The sequence below is a fragment of the Scomber japonicus genome, chromosome 18 (assembly GCF_027409825.1).
Source record: "Scomber japonicus isolate fScoJap1 chromosome 18, fScoJap1.pri, whole genome shotgun sequence".
Lineage (NCBI taxonomy): Eukaryota > Metazoa > Chordata > Actinopteri > Scombriformes > Scombridae > Scomber > Scomber japonicus.
In genome coordinates, this window is record NC_070595.1 from 15,673,636 (window position 1) to 15,695,171 (window position 21,536).

A 21,536-nucleotide genomic window follows, 5' to 3' on the forward strand; every position below is an offset into this window, starting at 1 on the left:
TATTTCGCATGTTCAAATGTTTCTTTGTTACTTTACCAGCTAAATGACATTTGAGTCTTCAGATACATGATTCTGTACATCCTTTTTTAGCAGAAGCCTGCTTGTGCTTGACATTGCTCCATAAATTTGAATGCCAGGACCCAAGGTTTCCAAAACAAACATATTGCCCATTCAGTTTGAGTATTTCTTCAATTGTTACTTTCTGGCTAAATTTAATTTTAGTTCATTAATAGTCATTGGAGTCTGGTTTTAGATACACTATGATTCTGTAGAGCTGTATTAGGTCCTTTTTGGCTGCGGCCTGCTTGTGTTTAAAAATGCTCCCAAAATATTTAATAACATAACAGGCATAAACGGTAGCTACAGTTAACATTGGTTGGAGCATCTGCCCTAACACAGACTAGAGTGCATACCAGCTACACTTAAGTGAAGATATATTAGTTTAATGTACAATAATAAAAAGTGTTACATTTTCTTTCAGGCACTGAGCCTTGTTAAATATATCATACTGAGATGCATCAACATCAACGAACAAACACAATCTTAGTATAAAAAAAAAATAGAATTTAATGTGCAAGTCATTAACTTCACTTTGACACCCTAGAAAAAGTTCAGATGCATGAGCGTTCTGCTGCCCGACCTCTAAACTCATATTTGACTACATAATCACTTGAGGCCAAAATTACCCTTTGGAACAGTCCACTCTTAACAAGTCAGCATGATAGTCTTGATTGACAAAAAGAGAAGCAGTCTAGCAGCATTAACTGTAATCAAGCACATTTAGCATAGTTAATTTTAAAGATCTGTACCCATACAGCACAGTGATATTTAAAATAAAACAAAAAACAAAAAAAGGCACATTGGCCGCATTAAATGATTTATCATCAATGATCCAAATTCTGAATCAGTCTATACAAAAATATACATACAGTATCTGTGCAGTGAAGAGGCTCACTGAGAAATACAACATTGCACAATAAAAACTACCCAGGTGTTCAATAACATCCACACAATGTTTACCACAATAGAGGCCAGAGATTTTTGGGACAAACACTATTTTTGGACATGCCATTATAAAATAATAATAAAAAATTCTCTTTGCTCTGTCCAGCTACAAGATAATGTCCAACAACACCATGTTGGTTATGTGATCTCATCAAGGCAGAGACAGACTTGTGGACGGTTCTGTCGGGGAACATTTTAAACCAGGTGAGCAGAAGGCACTTAATTCAGGGTGCAGCTGCAATGCTCGGCGGTGGATCCCAGGCACTGCAGGCCTGGTCCTCACCAGCACAGGGCACAGCAACTGAGTTCCACCTGGTGTCCACTCTTTAAGGCAATGCTCCCCATTTGTGCTGGGTCCACCTGACTCTGATGCAGTTCACACTGGTTCATTGTCCAGTGTGGGAGGATCGGGCAGTGTTTGAATTTCAGACTGATTGGATCCTCCTTGTCTGAGAGGAACTGTTGGTGATTCTGAGGCAAGAGTTTGACAGTGCAAGTCAGTCTGTGTGCACGGTGCTGGCTCTGCTGGCTGCACTGTCTGAAGTGGTGAGTGTGAAGATACAGGCTCATCTGGTGATGTAGAGGGCACTGATTCAGCAGGTGTTGTGGGAGATGCCTGCACTGGTTGCGATGAATGTGTGGATTCTTGGGGCTGTGATGTGCTTGTTGGCAGGTGTTGAGTGCATGGCTCGTTTTGTCTTTGTGGCTCAACGTGTGTGCACTGAGCCTGTGTTTTTGCAATCTGCTCTACAGTGGAGTAGTAAGGCAGGAATGGCCTCTCAGGGGCACAGGTCCGCATGGCCAGGTAGGTGTGCATCAGCAGGTGGGGGAAGCGGGATGTGAAGTAGGAGACAAAGTCATCAGGGATGGAGCCCAGAGTCTCCTGTACCTCAATAGGCAACTCCCTATAATGGTGTTTCTGTTGAGGGAGCACAGACAGTAAGGCTCACTGTAGAAACTAGGTTAATTTAACACACTTTATCATAGTCAGCAATATACACTCTTACCTTGTTTCTCATTGCACGAAGGAGGTCTCTGACTGACCCACCCTTATAAGAGCGGAATTTCCGCAGATCTGCAAATAACAGACAAAATGGCATGCATCAAAAATAGAAGGTCGGAAATTATACATCTGCCTTTTTATGCTGCAACTGAAGAGGCAGACTGATCAGTTTATTTATGCATATATATTTATGTATATATAAAGTTCATTTTTGCCTTTCTGGTGATATCATTACTATATGTGCCATTGTTGTTATTGGTCAGTAGAAGTAAATGCAGAGTCCAAAGAAAACCACTTCAAGAAAATTGCATGGAGTTCGAGGTTATGATACACAGTGGGTGGCAATGCTGACAGGAAGCGGTACTTAGCCGCTGCAGTATTTTCTGATAACAGGATACAGGAAATGCATTCAGTGCAACTCTGAATGTACATCATACTTGTCAGGCAAAACATTTCTCCAACTCACTGTTAACTGAAATATTGCAAATACTAAAATCTCACTTTGAAGCAGCGCAAGAAATAAGCACCATTTCACAAAATGTGGCTCCAGGAGCTTATATTTAACATAATGTCTACACTTTAGTAAGTCTCATACCTGTCTGCAGTGGCACAGTGATATGCTCTCTCCAGTCACCCTTGACAACAGCCCTCCCCCCTCTCTCCAGCTGTCTCACTATTGGTCCGTCCAGCGGTTCCTTTTCTATTCTGTCGCTCACATCCTGCAAACAACCACAAAAAATAGAGTGAATTTCAACTAATATACTTTTTCTTATCATCATCTTATGTTAATTGAAAACATTATTATGAACAAAAACGTATTTTAACAGTTAGGGAGTCTCATTTACATGAATCAAGGTGCAAGCACAGTCAACTATGGTAGAATAATTGGACATGACTAATCATGGCTACAAATGGATTGCACCAGAAACCTTTAATTTGTCTGTAGGCTATGAGTCAACCAAAGAAGATGGTCATCATTAATTACACATGTACATTTCAGTAAAACCAACATATATAATTTTTTGCAATAAATTTAAAAAGCACTTTGTTATAAAAGAAGGGCATTTTCCTATGAGTGAAAAATGACTAACCTGAAAGAACTGCAGCTCCTTCTCCAGACTCCAGAAGAAAGGGTGTTTGAGAACGCTCTCTGCTGAAGGCCTCCTGTGGGGCTCCATGCTTAACATCTGCTCTATTAGATCTCTGGCCACTATGTCCCCTGGTAGAATCAATGACACAAACATGCTGCTCATGACACTGTTCATAAATGCACAACTGTATCAAACCCTTTCTACTGCACTTAATAATCTACATAAACAGCAGCTTTATCTCTATTGTTGTACTTTGTTAGTCGTCTGAGACAAAACCACAAGTTTAGTCCTCACCATGTTTGTCAGTTTGCAGATGGTCGAGGCTGTATGTGCCCAGTAGGATGTTCGCTTGCCTCTGCAGAGATTTACCAAAAGGGTGGCTACCCTGAGAGACCACGTAGTAGAACACACAACCAGCAGAGAAGATATCAACAGCACAGGTCTGAAAGGGACACGATGAATAAAAAGGACAGAGGTCAAAGTGAAGCATATCTAGAAACAAAACATTTAACACCACCAATGATACAAAGGATCAAGTTTTATATACACACACACCCACACACACACCCACACCCACACCCACACACACACACACGTTAAGTTGTGGTAATGCTGGTTACCATCAGACCAATAGCTACTGCAAGCTTAGATTTACCATTTCATCAGATATTATGAACCCCATAAAAGGACTTTGTAAAATTATCCCAGTTATTGTGAGGTTTTGTGAATACTTAAACTTTTAATCTCATTTTGTTATTTTAATGTTTAATCTCTTAAATGTATTGCCTTAATCAACTCCGACAACCAACAATACTTCTAACAACCATGAGACAGCCGCTACTGTCCTTCCAACTCACCGGGTTGTCTATGCAGTCCTCACTGAGAACCTCAGGTGCAATCCAGCCCTCAGTGCCCGGCACCCCAGATCTTCTGCTGAAACTGTGGCGGCCCACTGCTAACTTCTTACACAGGCCGAAGTCAGAGATCATGGCCCGCACCCGACCATGGGCGTTGGGCATGGACACCAGGATGTTGTGGGGCTTCAGGTCTCTGTGGACTGGAGGGAGAGGATGAAGGTGAGGCAAAAAATGAGCTGTAAATTGCTTTGGGGTGAAGATATTTGTGGGTTATGAGAAAGTGAAAGTGGTTTAATATTCAGTGATAGATACCTATGTTGAGCGAGTGCAGATGGGCCAGTCCTGACATGGTCTGCTGAAGCAGCATAACTGGTTCTAGTCCATGACGGTGAAAATCCTGTTTCTCCACATACTAGAGATGGAAGACAGCAGTTAGTGTAGTACACAAATTAAAATAGACTGTCTAATTTCCACATTGGTTGAAGCCGTTTTCCTTTTTTGAGCTCTATAAATAATGACGCATGACATGAAGGAATCCTGCCCATTTTCCTCCACTTCACAAAATCACACAGTACAAATGAAACACACAATGCAACAGCATGCTGACTACACAAAAAGTAATCATTGTGGAAACATCCATTAAAATGAGCAAAATACTAGTTTTGCTAATTAGAAAAGAAATACTACAAGAAAAACACATGGACATGGAATTAAGGTTTTAAATGTCTATGAATAAAGTAATAACTATGTCTCTATACACTCAGGTAAGAAATAAATGTTTTTGGGCCATTCAATACCTCTTGAAGTGAGGCAGCACACAGCTCAATGGCAATGTACTGGAACTGACGGTCCCTCTCAGTGCAGAAGTACCGTATGACATTTGGATGCTCGTCTGACTCCCTCAGCAGCTGAACTTCCCGGTCTGCAAAGCTGAAGCACTCTGGGAGAATTCTCTTCACTGCCACAGCACGGTTGTCAAACTGACCCCTTGTGGAGGAACAATGGAAATGCAACATTGTTATGTACGGATATTTCTTCAGTGTTTTACTAATTAAATGATCATTTATTAAATTATGAATAATTGTAGAATGATTTACTTACTTGTACACAATAGTGCCCTCAGCACCATGGCCCAAGACCTCTTTGGGGTGGAAATTTATGTTGCCCACTCTGACAATATTGGAGTCCTCTTCTAAATACAAAAATAGAATTTCAGTGAAAACTGAGTTATAACTGAAGTGCTGAATAAGCACAAAGAAAGAGTCTGGATGTTATCCTAATTTTTCCATCTTTACCTCCATCTTCATGTTCATTGGCAGAGCTACCCAGCTCAGACACAGACAGATTGGAATGGTTTGAAGCACGGGGGGTAACATTGGGGCTGCTGTGGTCTGAGCATTCGGAGCGAGTGTGTGCCACCTCAAGGTAGTCACTGTCTGGGACCAAACCCAGACCCACATCTGCAGGCGAAAACGGCTGCTGCCTCTGGAGCAGCTCCAACCTCTCCTCCATCTGTTTCTGGAACTCCAGGTGCTGCAGCTGCTGCTGCTTGTGTACACTCTGTAGTAACAGAGAACATTATGTCTAAAAATCTAAGAAATAACAACACTCTTGTTTTTGTGAATGTGTAACTATGTTGTTTAATGTAGAATGTATGATAACTAGTTGCAAGTGGATCTGAGCCTTTTAATCTTGTTTCTTCATATGTTATCTGTTCACATTGTGTAGTGGTTGGTACTCAATAGTTCACTGGGTGGTGATGTTTGACTTGCCTTGGGGTAGGTAATAACAAAGGCCACCCAGCCAGCCAGAAGGAAAGTGGAGAAGATGATGGTGGCCATGTCTTTTAGCATAGAATCCACAGGGGCCTCCAGCCGCATTGTGCGACCACTGACCCCAGGCTCTTGAATTGATGTTTCAGGCAGAGGAGAAGGGGGGCCATCATCCATACCACTATCGTTCACCTTCTGCAACATGAAGGGAACAGAGTGAGGTCAAGTAAGTGAGGGCAGTGTGAGAAAATATGCACAGATGCTAGAGTGTACCTGAAGAATATAGTCAAATAAATCATGGGACAGACACACACACACACACACAAACACACACACACACAGACCTCCTCTACTTTCTTGTCAGTGGTAGGTGGGATGACGTTGCCTTGATTGCGAGGAAAGCTATCTGGGAACTTCTCCAGCATCTTGGTGTGAGCTTCAGGAGGCGTCTCATGATGGCCTGAAAGAGTAAATTCATTAATAATCAGAAGCAGCTGCAAAATCATAGATACTCGTCTAAATCAAAACACTAATTTCAGTCAGCACACTTGGAGTATTTACATGTTTTGTGTTTAAATTGAACGTAAAGACTACATGTTGTTAAACTTCTGACCTATTTTATCAGCCAGCAGAGGGCAGTCTCAGTACAACACAGTCACTCAAAGTGCAGCGGATCATTTCAGCCCTGGACTTCAAATTGCAGTAAACAGTAATGAGAGTGAAACCTTTCAACACACATTAAATATTTTACAGAGTTCCTTCCTGATGTCAGACCCTAATGTGTGAATTGTTGGTGAAACTAAAACTTCTTCCCTATTTTTTGGTACTGCCCCTGGAGTTTTTCCCCTCACTGTAGTATGTAAGGTCTCTTTATTCAGAGTAAATAATGTAGAAGTAATATTAATGTTTATGTACTAATGAAGTACCTATGAGGAGCAGGTAGTTCCTCATGAAGTTGATACGGTTTCTCTCCCGGAGTGCAGCGTTGAACTTGACACTGGTGCTAGGTGTGATGACACACTCCTTGTCCTCTTCAGTCTCCTGGCTGTCAGGACCCTCCAGCATGGGGAAGGTGCTGCCACGAGGCTGTGTACACACACACACACAGACACACACACAAAATATTTAAGGAATTCAGTTACATTTCCTGTCAGATGCCTCACAGGAAAAAACTCAAGTGTACTCTAAAAACATGATTCCATTTGAGCTGAGGCTGGTGAGGACATTGGAAAAGGACATATTGCACACACTCACACACACCCACGCCAAGAATCTATTAATCAAAAGTGAATACTCATGTAACATGGTAATAAACGTCTAAGTAAATACAAAACTTGCAAATATTTTAAGCATACATGGATTATGTTAATGTCTTGGTGATAAGGATTAGTGTTTTGCTTAAGTGAAGATAAACGTGTAACTGTCACTCACCACCACAGTGACTCCATCGTGCACAAGAGAGGGAGAAGCATACAGACTGGTGGAGTATTTACCCACATACAATGTGGCCCTGAAAAAAAACAAAAAGCACAGTCAAGTAAGTGCTCCCTCACTTGCGAAAACACATTACTCCATCTCTGTTTTAGGCTACACAGAAGTGTGACAGCAAGACTTCTCCATTACCTCCCTAAATAGTTTAAACTTTTACAGTGGATCAACCACTGAAAGTCCTACTTGTTCATTCCAGCGAGAGCAGGTGCGAACACAACATGTAAAAATAAGAAACAGCGTCGCAGTGTGAAACCAGTGGTGAAACAAGGCCCGTTTGTTAGATATTACAAGTCTAGACCCAACTCCACAACATGAAGCAATCTTACATAAATAAAAGTACATTTTGATTTCACACTTTAGTAATTTAAACACCTATGATTAATAGGTAGTAAAGGCTCTGACATGTTCAAGAGTGTTTGACTAATGTTTGTTCTCTGGATGGTATTCAAAAGTATGACAGAATACAGATGACTCATTTTTATATCATTTAGCTGATGTTGATCTACTTACATGAACTTATTCTTGGGCTTCTTCTCTTGGGGAAATGGGTACTTCCACTGGGTGATACGGCCAACCTCTCCAGACATGAAAGTGAGGTAACGCAGGGTTTCCACTGCCACGTTAGTATGGGAAACTTTACGGAGGCCCTCGCGCTGCCAGATATACATGGCCACCACCGGAGAGTTATAGTTCTGCACCCACTGAACATCTCCAGATTCACTGTCCACAGTCACCACAAGGCCGTCACCATTGGACACAAAGTGAGCCATCTCTGTGGGGAAGGACCAAAGAGCAGATTCAGTGATTGGAATTGTCTGTCAGAAATTGAAGATGCAAGAGAGCCAGCGTGTCAGGGTCTTACTGTATTTGGTGTCATCATCAGGAAGGGTGGAAGCGTAGTCAGAATAGGTGGCATTCCAGCGCAGCTCTCTGCTTTTGGTGTCATACATAGTGATGGTGTACTCTAACAAGAAGATCCACACAGGAACAAAATATTTTACATAATATATTATGTAACCAGGCTTGAGGCACTGGAACTGTGCAAAGTATCCATTTCTGGGTGTAAATGCAAAAGGTGGCAGGAGAATGGACAAGTGAAACTAAATCCTGCATATAGGCTGAGGGTTACAAAGTGAGCTTTGACTTGACACCAAGTTAAGGAATAATAGCAAGATTCATGCTCTAGGTCACTGTCTACGATTACTACTGCTTCTCCAGACCTTAAAGCTGCTGGTGGTCTTGTTAAGGCGGGTGGAGACATCCGTAAGGATCAACAGAAGGAAAATAAGGGTTTGCCAACAGTTTGGATTTAGAGCACCTAAGGCAAACAGACCTACTGATTAACCAGATGTGATTAACAATTGAATGGGATGGGCTGCAATGCTAACAGATAATCTGACCTAGATAAGGCTGGCTAGGTGAGTAATTAATGTCAGTTGTGACAGCTGAACTTGTGTTGCGGGATTCTTGTTTTTTACCTGTGCGTCCCAAGTAGAGCAGAGATGAAGAGGGACACAGCATTTCAGCAAAGGAGGAAGTCAACGTCTGCTGTTTCTCACCAGTCAACAGGTCCACCACATACCACAAATCCTGCTTCTTACCTACACAAACACACAGACAACATGATTAACCTCTGCCACAGTTACACTGTTTATATTGTTTTTGTACATGTACTTCTGTTTAACATTATTATATGTTTATAAACTCACATTTGTTACATTTAATATTTAATTTATAGTATGCTCTTTACTTTACAATATTGAGTGTTTAAGTATTGTTATCTACTACTGGTGCTTCTGTCTCATCTGTACATATGACACTCATTGCATGTCACCCAGGAAGAGGATTTCTCTTTTTGAGGTTTGTCTTGTTGAAGGGTATTTTTGTGTTATGTTTTCCTCTGAATCAGAGGCTTCACAGTAGAAAATGCTGAGAAATAGAATGTAGATTCTAAACAGAACTCTAAAGTGGACTAAAAAGGTGCAATAGCAAGCAAACAAAATAATATGCAGCCATTATATCTTCATGGTGTTGGGTGTTACCATTCTTAAATGAACAACCTATTGTCTCTTTGTACTGACATCTCATCTGTTTTGTCAGCAGGGAGTAGTCATCATGGCTATTATAGATGAATACAAAAACATATATCAGGCAACAGTGGCTATGATTCAGAGAAACCATCTGAGGAGGAAGGATGATTTGGTATGAGAACTCTCATACTTCTTTTTAAAAAAGAGGAGTATTTCAGGTTGTAGCCTTTTCAAAACTGCGTATCTCCACTTTGTGCTGGTGGCAGCTTCAGTTAAATGAAAACAAAGGCTACACTGATGATGACTACGGTGAGGCAAATGTCACGGGCTTCCCTTCAAACAATGACACAGTCACTGTGGTAGATTACCTTTCTGTTAACTGTTGTAAATTCAAACAAGTGTGAGCTGTGGCCACAGGTTGAGTGGAATAGAAAAGGTACTGTGCATTCTCTGAAAGCCAGATAACACCAGTTTATTGAGGTGAGGAGACACATGGGGACATGGACTGCACTCACTCACATTATAGCAGTCCATACACACGGACAATGTAGCAATCATGCGTTTAATCAAAAGACACAATTTCTTGTGGAAAATCAGTCTTACCCATGTAAAGTATTCCATCAGAACTGCGACAGGGAGAAGCGTGGACCAACTCAGGGATAGTGAACGGTAGTTTCTGTTTGTGCATATGAATTCAAATCAGATAACCGTAACATCCGGCATGTCTTAGGACAATATATGGGGAACATCTTGCAGAATGAGGTTGCATAACTTTCAGCATGACTTATAGGCACATATGTTGTGAGATAATACATTTTTCTATAGAAGAGGGAACTGAATAACATGTTCTCATAAAAGAGGAGAGATTATGGTTTGTGATAAAGTTATTTCCGCTTACTGTGAGGCCTTCGTTGTTCTTTCCTCCAAGAGAATACAGGCTGCCATCATTGGGGTCTGGCAGAAAGGCCGGCCTGAGACAGGACAGAGTAGAGAAGATACAGTATCACATTAATAACAAGTTAGAGATAATGTGAGCAATTGCACAAGCAATTAGTTTGAGTAACAGATAAGATAAATTCAACAGGTTACTATAACCATTTGTATTCATCATCTTTTGTTACAGACATGTATAATACAGAATATACATGCACATGTGCAGGAAAAAAAGCTCAAAGATACATACTCTGCCACATGCGTGGGGACCTGAAGAACGGGATCTGTCAAGAGAAAACAGGAGACAAAAAGTCAGGACTGACAAGAATATTAACCAACAATGGAAACCGAGGCCAGTAGTTGTTGAGCAAGAAAATGAACATTGATGACATTCAACGGCACAAAGAACACAAAGTTCAAATGAAAACCGATTCCCCCGAGGCAAACATGAAGAGCAAACAGTCATATTTGCAAATGGGTCTTCATGAATGAGCCAGACAAGTAACTACTATAGAATTTCTTTGTTGTTTTTTTATCTCAGAAATTTCTCTTCTTAAAATAAAGCACTTGAACATTTTAACCTGCTGCTGAGAAGAGAGCCTCAAACTGTGACATGCCTCCTAGTAACACATATCAGAAGACCATATCAAGCAATTGCATGTTAAACCCACTTTACTGCTAATTCCATACATTAACAATACTGCCTACCATTTCCGAGAGGATTCAATTCAATTTAGTTAAAACTCAACTTGAGATTCAGTACGAAATACATCACAATGAACATTAGTCTACCTTTTTTAAATTATATTGTATTATATTATATTATATTATATTATATTATATTATATTATAAGTGATCTACAGTTGTATTTAAGGCTAAGAAAGTGCAGACTTTTTTGAAGTTGATTTTCATACTTCATGGCATGAATAGCTGACCATTCAACAATATGAATAAAACCAAAATATTTTAAACACAGTCAGCATTAATAGTAAATGGTTATTTAGGGCAAGAGCAAGCACATGAAGCCCAAACTGTTGCTACTACAAAAACACAGACACCTCCTAACAGTGTGAACATAGAGGGTGTGGACCAGATGGTGCTGATCTCTGTAGAGGTGCCTGGAGGGGTCAACAATAGCAGGTGGGGGGCAGGGGTGGTGGCATAGGATTACCTGAAGGTGGTCAATGACTGTTGTGCTCAAGACTCATCCGTATTCATTAAGTGTAATTACAGAAGGTGGTGAGAAAACAGTAGTTTTCAATGTTGCACAGAGGGACATTAACCCTGATTGGCTGAAATAGAAATATATGTATGCAAAGCCAACAAGGAGTGACAAGCAAACAGTGAGAGGACACACATGTGGGCTGGGTTTGTTTGGCACTGGGATTTCTGCTTCCCTCCTCATTATGTGGGTGTGTGGTTGCCTGACTGGAGCACAACAACAGGTGTGTACAAAGCCTGGTGGAGAACTGCTCAAATTTATATTCAACAGTTCTTCCAGAAAAACAGATGATGCGGAGGAAGCGGCCTCTGCCTCTGACTATGAATGTTTTGGTCATTTGGTGGATCTACCAGGACTCACAGGCCCACACTACATTAGTTTTACTGTTTCTCAAAATCTTATTATTAGGTTCTGGGCAACTTCAGCCAATTACATTTTATTGAAATTTTCTTCTCACATAGTAGGAGTAATTCTATAAAACAAGCACACTATTTCCCATAAGCCTTCAGTCCATCTTATCTCATATAACCGTATATACTATATAAGTGTAGAGTGCCTATATTAACATACGAGCCTCAGAACATGCTGTGTGTGCAGGTGATACTACAGCAAAGTTAGTTACACTTGCCCACTCTGACCTTGATTACAGGCTATATTTGCCCCTCTTTCAGTTAATAATTAGCCAGTTTCCATGCCTAACAGAACATCTTACAGCATTTACTGGAGCATGGCCTGAACATACGATTTACAGTAATCTCAGAAACTATTTCTTAGAATTCAGTAATACCAATAAAAAGCAAAATCAGTATATGCCTTTTGTTTACAAGCATTACTGATGCATTAGCATTAGCTTTCAAATAAAAAATATCTCAAGTTTGGATAATCATAAAACTCTAGTAGCAGTGGCACTAGCAATCACTTGAAATCATTCACTGAAATTAAGTTTATATTGCAGGAGTTAAAATTAGAAGAGTGGAAACTTTCACCTGCAGGGTCCACTTTTTTAAAATCTTTAAAATCACTCCTCACTTTTATTGTTGTGTTCTAACATGCCCTCCTTGACACACTGTAAGACTGAACATGTCAAAAGAACCTCATTGTGGTTTTTAAAAAAAAGCAATGGGATATTGTTGTTTTCTCTGTGGCAGCACATAAAAGCACTGTGTTGTTTTTTAAACAAATGCAACGGGGCCTTGAGACAAGCAGGCAAACAACAACAACTCGACAATGAGTCATACTCGGCTCTGATCGCCTCCTCTTACCTTCTTTCAGAGTCCATTTGATCGAGCCTGATTTCTTGCTAACAGCGTGAAGGTTTCCGTCCAGGGTGGACACAAAGAGCAGGCTTTCAGGAAGAGAAACTGTGCTGCAAAACCCCTACAGAAAAACAAGAACAAGGTGACATAAACAACCACATCCCGACTCAAAATAGCACACACTCTTATTCATTATGCACATAAAATCAAGGTGAGAACATTAAACTCAGACATTTGCATGCAGGCATGTGTGAGCATGCATGCTTCCAGTTAAAGCCAAAGAGGTTAGGTGTAAATGTGTGCTCCTGCATCCAGGCTGTGAATAATAACATCAGTCACTAATCACTGAGAGACTGCTTATGCTCACACACACCTGGACTAAAGAGAAGTAATATAGTTAGAATTAAATATGGCAGAAGATGATCAACTGTGTGTCAAATGTAAATGCATTGTAGAAAGAGAGGCCCATTTTCTGTTTCTGGTCTGTTACACCAGTGCAGTTGATGCAATGATGGGTTGCCCGAGTGATAACTGCCATCAAGGACTGCTTTTACGAATAAATGGACTTCAGATCAATACCTTGCAATGACAGATGAAGAACAAACTAGGAGGAGGCTGACTGCCTAGATAACTAGGGGCCGGCCAGTCGTGCAATCACAGGGTTTAAACGTGGTGGCAGGTAAACAAAACAAGCATGAGGCTGTACAGTGTGCACGTGTTACCAACCAGCACACCCTGTAAGCATGGCTTGGGTTTTTTTTTTTTAAAGGATTTTGTAATAAACTGAGTAAAGAAACTGCTTCAACTTTCCTCTGCACAGATGAATAGTGGGCTGACAGACCACATGGCCATCGGACACCACTCTTTCCAAAACCTTGTACTCCTACTCACAGATATGGGGGACATGAGCAGACATGGGAACACTTGGATGGCAGAAGTGACAGTACATGTGACAAAGAGGCGATACACTGACAGTCAGAGAAAACTGAGACTAAGTAAAAGTCAAATAAAAAGCTGTGGCCAATCCGGTGCAAACAACTGAACTCATAACCACAACAGCGGCTACATGACCTGGCCTCATGACTTGGCTTATGCCAGAATTAACAATGCGGTGGGTGACGCGTGCTCCACTCACCCACTATGGAATTTTAAAAACGCTGCGTTTGATAACCGAGCTCTGGTTTTCATCTGGTTTTTGGTAGAGAGGAACGGGAAGAAGTACAGTGAGCCAGTTGAGAGCTATGACTGCCCAACGAACCCAAGAAGACCACATGAACTCAGCAAAATCTTTGTACTCTGATATAAACTCTTCTTTCAAATTATATTCAACTGGTACTCATGAAGTGTGAGTTAAGGGGGCTGGGAGAATTTTATCAACTTCTTTTTTTTTTATTTTTTTTTTTAAAACCATACATATACAAACTACAACCAACAAACAATCTGGAGATTACAACCTAACCTCTAAACCTGTCATCTTTACCACAGGAGCCTAAAAACAAAGCAGAGCAGCTGAGACAGACCTCATTCTCGTGCTGAACCACAATGGTATTGATCAACATCCCTGACTAATCCACTTCTGATTGCGCGAAGGGGGGGCAAATACCAGACCTGGTAGGTTAGGCAAGAGTGTGCCACATGGAGAGGAAATACAACCACAACCATCACCGACTCACTCAGGGCGTTTCTCTTGACACAGCTCCCATTTCCCTACAAGACTAATACCATAAAAAAAACGAACAGTGCAAGGGCAAAGAGTCTTTTTTTTTTTTTTACAACACTTTCTCCTTGAGTGTGGAAGTGAAATCTTAAAACTTGACATGGAAAAATACTCAGCATGTTTGAACTGGCCAGACGGAAAGCGTGGCCAAAACAACCCTACAAACTGAAGGTGTTGTTGAGATGTTTTTCTTAGAGTTTCACAAACTGCAGAAAGAAACTATGTCCTTCCACATTTGCCCACAAATCCCCTGCTGTAATCTCACATCCTATACAGAGCCTTTGAGTCAATATCGTGCACCTGCGACTGTTCCCACTGGGCTGTAACACTCACAGGCATCGCACAACTGCACTGGGAGAATCATAACTGATCTGTTTTTGGGCCCCCTGTAACGTCCATCAGGGTTCTTGGTTTCATAAGCAAATGACCTTTCAAACATCTGTTAACCTCCTAGTTTTGAATGCAAAGTGATATTCAACAGCATTTGGATATTTTTCAGTGTACATGTCTTACAAAAACCCTGGCTGCTCAGATTAGCAGCAGTGGTGAGATGTTAAACTCTTTTTAAGAGGACAGATGCATCGGGGTATTGCCTTTCATTTCCTTATTCTGTGTGTAAAACAGAAATGTTAAAGTTGTTGCGTAAGCCAAGTTACATAATACTACAGAACTGGGCGAAACCAAAGTTTTGGCAAGTTCTGAGGTCTTCACTTTCCCTTCTGCAATGAGGCCAGTCGTGGCTCAGAGGGACACTCGCTACAATGCTCATGATATCAGCGGCAGCAGGACTGTGTGTCGCTGTGCTTCACCGCCTGCTTGCATGACAGACCAACCTGAACAGAGGACAGGCTGTAAGTGGCAGCTTTCCTAGTGAGCATACACAAACACTTCAGATGTACACCTGCATCATCACCTCTTTGTCACAAACTCTGATATGTTGTCCACCGGTGAAATATCACATCTAAACAATAGTTAGGAGAGTACCTGGGCAAAAGCTGTAATGATGCAATGCAATTACTTGTCTTAGAGGTTAGACGGTAAACACTGAGAGCCAGACAGACAGCGTCTTTACAGGACAAAGACTGGATTAATGGTGAATAAACATACACAGCAGGGCGATTGTGGGAGCAGAGGAATGGAAGGAGGCTGAGTTTGAGTACACATTACTTGATCAGGTCTTAAAGTTAATGAGCATATATGAGAGGGAAACAAATGACAACAGCTGTACAATGAAGTGCAGCTGCTCTACTCTTCTCATCCAGTTGTGTGACAGAAGCAATAAGTGATAAGCAACAAGTGTGTGGCTGTATCTCACACACACACACACACACACACACACACACACACACACACACACACACACACACACACACACACACACACACACACACACACACACACACACACACACACACACACACACACACACACACACACACACACACACACACACAGTCTGCAACGCTGATGAAATCTTGTGTTTAGCTGTCTTAATATGTAGAAGAGACATAAAGATTTTCATTCATCGTCTGACATTTCCGGCTGCTTTGTGAGATGCATGCAGGGGAAGGAGGCCAGCACAGAATGTGGCCTAAACTAATTGTTTCTGCTGAAAAGTGGAACACACTCTTAACGCCGGCAGCGATGTCTGCAGCAGTAAGCAGTTGGTTTGCAGCTTTGCTTGGGTGCAGAGAAAAACCAACCAACACAGGAACCAAGAACTATTTATCACACATCTAGTTAGTTGTTAATCGAGGTGTGGTACAACATCAGTTTCTAGTCATCAAACACGTTTTGAAAGTCTATTAAGACATCTTTGATCCACCAGTCTTTAAATCCTACATGGAGGCAGTCATGAACCGTTTTCCCTGGGAGGTGTTTAATGATGACACAGACCTGAGGATGTTTGATTTATCAGTCATGAATAGGAGGATTGAATTTCATTAGAATAAGACTATGTATTTGCCTATGGAGATCTCTGGTAACGCATTTCATGAACTTGCAGTGTCAACACAGTCTTTATCAGCTGCATGCTGCATGTTTTTGCCACAGTGGAGAGGATGTCACATGTTGGCCCTCGCTCATGCACGTTCACTCTAAGCACAGTCAATCTACTGTTGTGATAAGATAAAAACTAAACAAGTTAAATATGACATTGGTGAATAAGGGCCACCATAGTGAAAAAATGTCTAATTACAATTATGTTGACTGATACTGTGACTTTGATATGGTTTTCAGTATTAGAGTGAATGATATTTTTTCTTACATCATTATTCTCATTCTCATTGATTCATTAAAATGGATTATGGTGTGATTTCTGCAGTATATGAAACAAGCAAAGATGTTTCTTTAAGTTTGTAGAATATGATGTGTGGGCCAGGACATCTCTGCAGCACAGCAATATTAAATTTGAAAAAAAAGAAAAAGTATTTTGACACACATTTCACTTTTAACAAATACTGTACCTCCTGCAATTTGAAAATTGAAGTAGGCAGATATAAGCTTGCTTAATTGCTCAACCTAGGTGGTGACTAATCAATGGGACAAACTACAGCAGAGGAACAGGTATTAATAAAGTCAGTTGAAGGAATATTTGTGTTGTTATAAAAAGCAGGCACGTGTGTGTGTGTGTGTGTGTAGCGAGGCATGGCAGTAATAGCTGTAGACATGCTAGCTAGCTTTCAGTCTGACACATCCTCTACACAGTGGTAAATGAGTTTTTAAAATAGCTCAGTTATGAAAAGGAGAAGAAAGAAAGAAATGATTAGTCTTTTCTCTGTGTCTTTTTTTCTATCTCTGTGTCACTCACCCCCCCCCCCCCCCACACACACACACACGGACGTCACATGTCTATAGATGGTCTTTTGTCATCCTTGCAACATGAGCAGAAGGCTAACAGAAGACCCCCAAGACATGATAGTGGATTATAAAGCTGCTTTAATCTGCTACTTAGCTAAAGTGGTTAACTAGCTCTCTAACTAACAGACCTCTTCAGGATGATCCAGGCCTGTACAGAACTGATCGTGCAAGGTCTGACTAGATCTCTCCTTTCTCATGAAAACTTAAGTAACGACAATGTCACAAGATGAAGGCAGCTGCAGTCTTCAGAGGAAAACACATCAGTCACTCTTCATGGACTCCAAGACCCCAGTGCATGAAGAGGGACCCTGGATGTCCCCCGATCTAAGAGTGGATTAACTCAGTTTGATCAACATCATGACATCCTATTAGGGATGCAACTAGCAACTATTTCCATTATCGATTTATCTGTCAATTATTTTCTTGATTAATCAATAATAAATTAGGGTTAGGGTTAGCTGCAGCTCCTTCAGTCTCTGTTTTATGTTTAACTGTAAAGATTTTGACTTTATTAATCTGTACAAATGAAGAAGAATAAAGAATAAATGTTGGCTGAATAAATTGTGAATGAGTCTGAGGTGAACAGGTCCAGTAACGGCGGGTTTATGGTCTGCAACACGATATGTTGCTTACATGAAAATTCATCCTAAACCTCTTTGCAAAATAAGTGATTAATATGGATGTTACAGAATAAAAACTGTCATGATTATCACCAATAGCCTCTATATCATGTTAATTAGCTACCTTATTATACAGATCATTTATAGAGACTGACTGAAAGCAGGATAGATTTGTCTGACAACATTTTTTATCAAAACAGGATCTAATCTGACGAGTATTACTGTGACTTCCTGTATAAACCGATATAGTGCCAGAGAACCGTTTGTATTGATTGCAGTTTTTGTTTTTTTGTCACTTCCCCCTGCTGCATTCTCCAGGTGGTTCAATTTTCCAGGTGAGGTCAAACTGATCCCAAACAACTCACTGGACTCGTTCTCCAGATCAGCTTCAACAAGTCAGCTAGCTTGCCTTTTGTTTCAGCCACTAATTCTATAAAATACATATCCTGTGAGTGGTAAAAAGTGAAGACAACATTCTTGGTCTTTTTATACTATTGCTGGATAACGTCACATTGCAAAAAATCTCACTATACCTAGTCATAAGTGGCACATGTTTGAGTGCTGATTTTGCAATGTTCTGGTGCAGGTTCTGCATGATTTAATCAAGGTAACCACAAAGGATAATCAAGTATAACCACACAGTGTTTTGGCGACGTAGAACTTTTTAAATTAGAGACTGCTGATGGAGCATTACTGAATCTGTCCTGCTACTCTCAGATGCCTCCTGAGATCTAATCAACACATGGAAAGGTTTTTATACAGTTTAAAGTTTTTGGTGGATGACAGATACTTGAAGGAATTCCTTTAGTCTTCACCGCAGTTCAGAGATGGCTACTATCTTGAATTAAGCTTTTATTTAAATCCAGTCTAAATGTTGAAAAAGTGTCTACTGAAAGTGTATTTGTGTCATCAAGTTTCATTTGGAGCCACAAAATCTTTGATGTTGCACAGAAATTAGACGTGGTCCTCTGACATAAATTAGTCAGCACTACAAAAAAACAACTATTTTCACTGTCACATTCACTCATTACCTTGTGCTGCCTGTTTTTCTAGTGTTGCACCATCCAAGGGCACAGACAGTATTTTATTCCTGAGACTTATGTTGATTAACGTAAGTCATTGTTAAATTCACAATGCAAGCTGTAGAAATGTTAGCATCTGACCATGCCTGTAAACATCAACACAATGCACCATATGTGAAATATCAGTCAGCTGATATTATCAGACGATTTTGGCCCACCACAGATATATATGTTGTCTGGCATGCACCAATATTATAGGTATTTTATATGTTTTAAGTTATATAGGTAGCATATATTTGAGTTTAACATATATGTGCATGTTTTTTTTTTCCTTCTGTGTTAAATTTCCAGTTTCAGTGCATGGATGTAAATTTGATAACCACATTTTGAGGGATCATTGTGGAAAGAATAAGAATAAATTGTAATTTATTTTATTCCCCAATATCTGTATTGGCTCCAAAAATGATCAGTTGGACTCTATATGCTGCATCAATGACTTAGTATGAAAACAATATGGCTTTTCTTATATTCACTACTTAATACTATTCTGAAGTAATTTAGGGTGTTGATGAAATAACAATTGCAGTTTTGAGCTTTTGAAGTTAATGAATAAAAGTGAGGTTATCACATGTATCCATAGCAGGACATCTCCTAGTCCACCAGCAGACAATTGCTTTATTTCATTATGACCTGCTAAAGTTGCTGATAGGAGATGGCTTTCACACCCTGTTGTAACAGATCTCACTGGCCCGACCTACCTGACTGATGAATAGTAAATAATGTACCTTGACAATTCAATGTTGCTTCATTTGACTGCAGGATGTACGAAGCTCAAAACTCAACATGCACTTTTTAAGGCTAATGTTAGCTTACTTCTGTCATGACAAGAAAGCACGCAGCATAAAGACAGCACTAAAGCTCCACTGAATAACTCATATTTTTAGCTTGGACTACTCATACTTGTACAAGTGAGAGCAGAAAAATTAGCCAGCATTGGGTCAAAAGTGTAGTTTAGTGGATAACTCCGAGCCAATATTATCTGAGTAAAGCTAGCTTATCCAGTTAGCTCTCTTACCTTTTGTGGGCAGCAAAGCAACGCCAAAATGCACCACAACAGGGCCCGACTGCTCACTGTCCAGTCCATATTTTCTGGTCTTGAACCGGGATAGACAGCTGGTCCGGACGGCTGTAGACTACATAGAAAACGCGATTTGGCTCACAACCAGATGTTACGAAATTTGTACAAATGTTAAAACCTTAAAGGCAGCCGCGGTGAGTACAACGTTAGGTCCACTTCTTCCTGAAATGAGAGCTGTGGGGGTTGGACTTTGGGATAGATATCCACAGGAGTGGAGGAGGGGAGATGTGGAGTCAGTGTGAGCCAATGAGAAAAAACCCAACGACACGGATGCGGTATAAAACACATCCGGGGACATTTTCTGCAGTGTCGGTCCGCCCATGGGAAGCATGCTTTCTGCAGTCAAGCCAGTTAGACTCGAAATATTTGGATTTAACACATCTATATTGAAATATTTGCATTTAACATGGCGTTGAGAATGTCAAAGTGCATATTATCCAATGATTATTATGATAGATGACTTAAACTTTATTGTAAATGCTCAGTTTTGAGGAAACATCTGAGCAGGGTGAGTAGGCCGCATGGAAAATGTGGAGGTAAGGTTGATTTTTTTCTTTTTTCTTTTTTTCTCTCCATAATATCAAATGGTTAATGCAAAGCTCCTAATTTTAATATGTGATTCTGTATGTACACAGACCCAATGATTGATATCTAATCAATCCCTTTTGAGGTGGCTACACACGTGGACAGAGGGTGGTGCGTGGTGCACTTTATACTGCATGTCGGTGAGTATCTCTCAAAATGGTTTTATTCTCTTTTATTTGATGGATGAATGATGATTTTCGTGCGTTAGACTTCTGATATAAAAATGAAGCCAACTTTTCACTCTGACTTGACCCATCATGACCAGTCTGTGCTTTTTGTTTTTGAGTAATGCATAAAAAAATCTCACTCCAAGTTTTCTTCTCTCCAGGAACTGGGTTTAGTGTGGATGGATCCCCTGGAGAAACAAAAGTAAGTGTCACATGAGGGTCATCTGCAAATTGCTTATAATGGTTGTGAATGATGACTATATAATGCGTTAGACTTCTGAATCAATGTTGAAAACAATCTATCTCTGACATGACCCACATACAGAAATATGTGCTAGATTTATGCATAAATAAGTGAATTTATAGTTCTCTTTGTTCTCAGGGATGGAACTACAACATGGCTGCTGTAACTTACAAGGTGACCTCATGGCTCATTAATTTTCTTAAATGTTCCCTTTTTTGATTGTTATTTTGAACTGATTAATAAAGCATTTGTGAAAAAGCTTACAGAGTCACTTGTTTTCATTTACTTTACATTTTTGGTACATTAATTGAAGCACTACACTTTGAGCCTGACTGACATTTCCCATGGTCACACAGGTCAAGAAGTAGTGCAAGATCATTTCTTGTTATAACTGGAGTTTCTTGGCAATTTTCCCAAGTCTCTCTTTTAAAGCAAGATACAGAATATAAAGGCATTTCAGAACACATTTCTTTTTTTAATTGTAAAAACATTTTGAAGGATTTAGCATCTCAATTTAGTCTGC

At 40.3% G+C, this 21,536-nt stretch overlaps 1 protein-coding gene, 1 long non-coding RNA gene and 1 other non-coding gene across 3 annotated transcripts; 2 read left to right on the forward strand and 1 right to left on the reverse strand.

Annotated features, from left to right (window-relative positions):
* Positions 1-422: 422 nt before the first annotated feature.
* On the reverse strand, positions 423-20,149 carry LOC128378775 (serine/threonine-protein kinase/endoribonuclease IRE1-like). Its single transcript, XM_053338364.1, has 22 exons — positions 19,955-20,149; positions 12,668-12,782; positions 10,433-10,466; positions 10,148-10,220; positions 9,853-9,925; positions 8,698-8,820; positions 8,082-8,183; positions 7,730-7,991; positions 7,160-7,238; positions 6,655-6,814; positions 6,073-6,188; positions 5,729-5,923; positions 5,252-5,516; positions 5,058-5,148; positions 4,754-4,943; positions 4,269-4,368; positions 3,957-4,156; positions 3,394-3,541; positions 3,100-3,227; positions 2,604-2,727; positions 2,013-2,080; positions 423-1,924 (listed from the first exon to the last, which is right to left on the reverse strand). The coding sequence occupies exons 1-22, from the start codon at positions 20,021-20,023 to the stop codon at positions 1,382-1,384; spliced, it is 3,258 nt and encodes a 1,085-aa protein (XP_053194339.1). The 5' UTR covers positions 20,024-20,149; the 3' UTR covers positions 423-1,381.
* A 397-nt stretch (positions 20,150-20,546) lies between these two features.
* On the forward strand, positions 20,547-21,212 carry LOC128379150 (uncharacterized). Its single transcript, XR_008323386.1, has 3 exons — positions 20,547-20,742; positions 20,931-20,971; positions 21,152-21,212. It is a non-coding gene; the product is annotated as an uncharacterized LOC128379150 (long non-coding RNA).
* Positions 21,213-21,323: 111 nt separating this feature from the next.
* On the forward strand, positions 21,324-21,457 carry LOC128379681 (small nucleolar RNA SNORA35). Its single transcript, XR_008323451.1, has one exon. It is a non-coding gene; the product is annotated as a small nucleolar RNA SNORA35 (small nucleolar RNA).
* Positions 21,458-21,536: the final 79 nt, after the last annotated feature.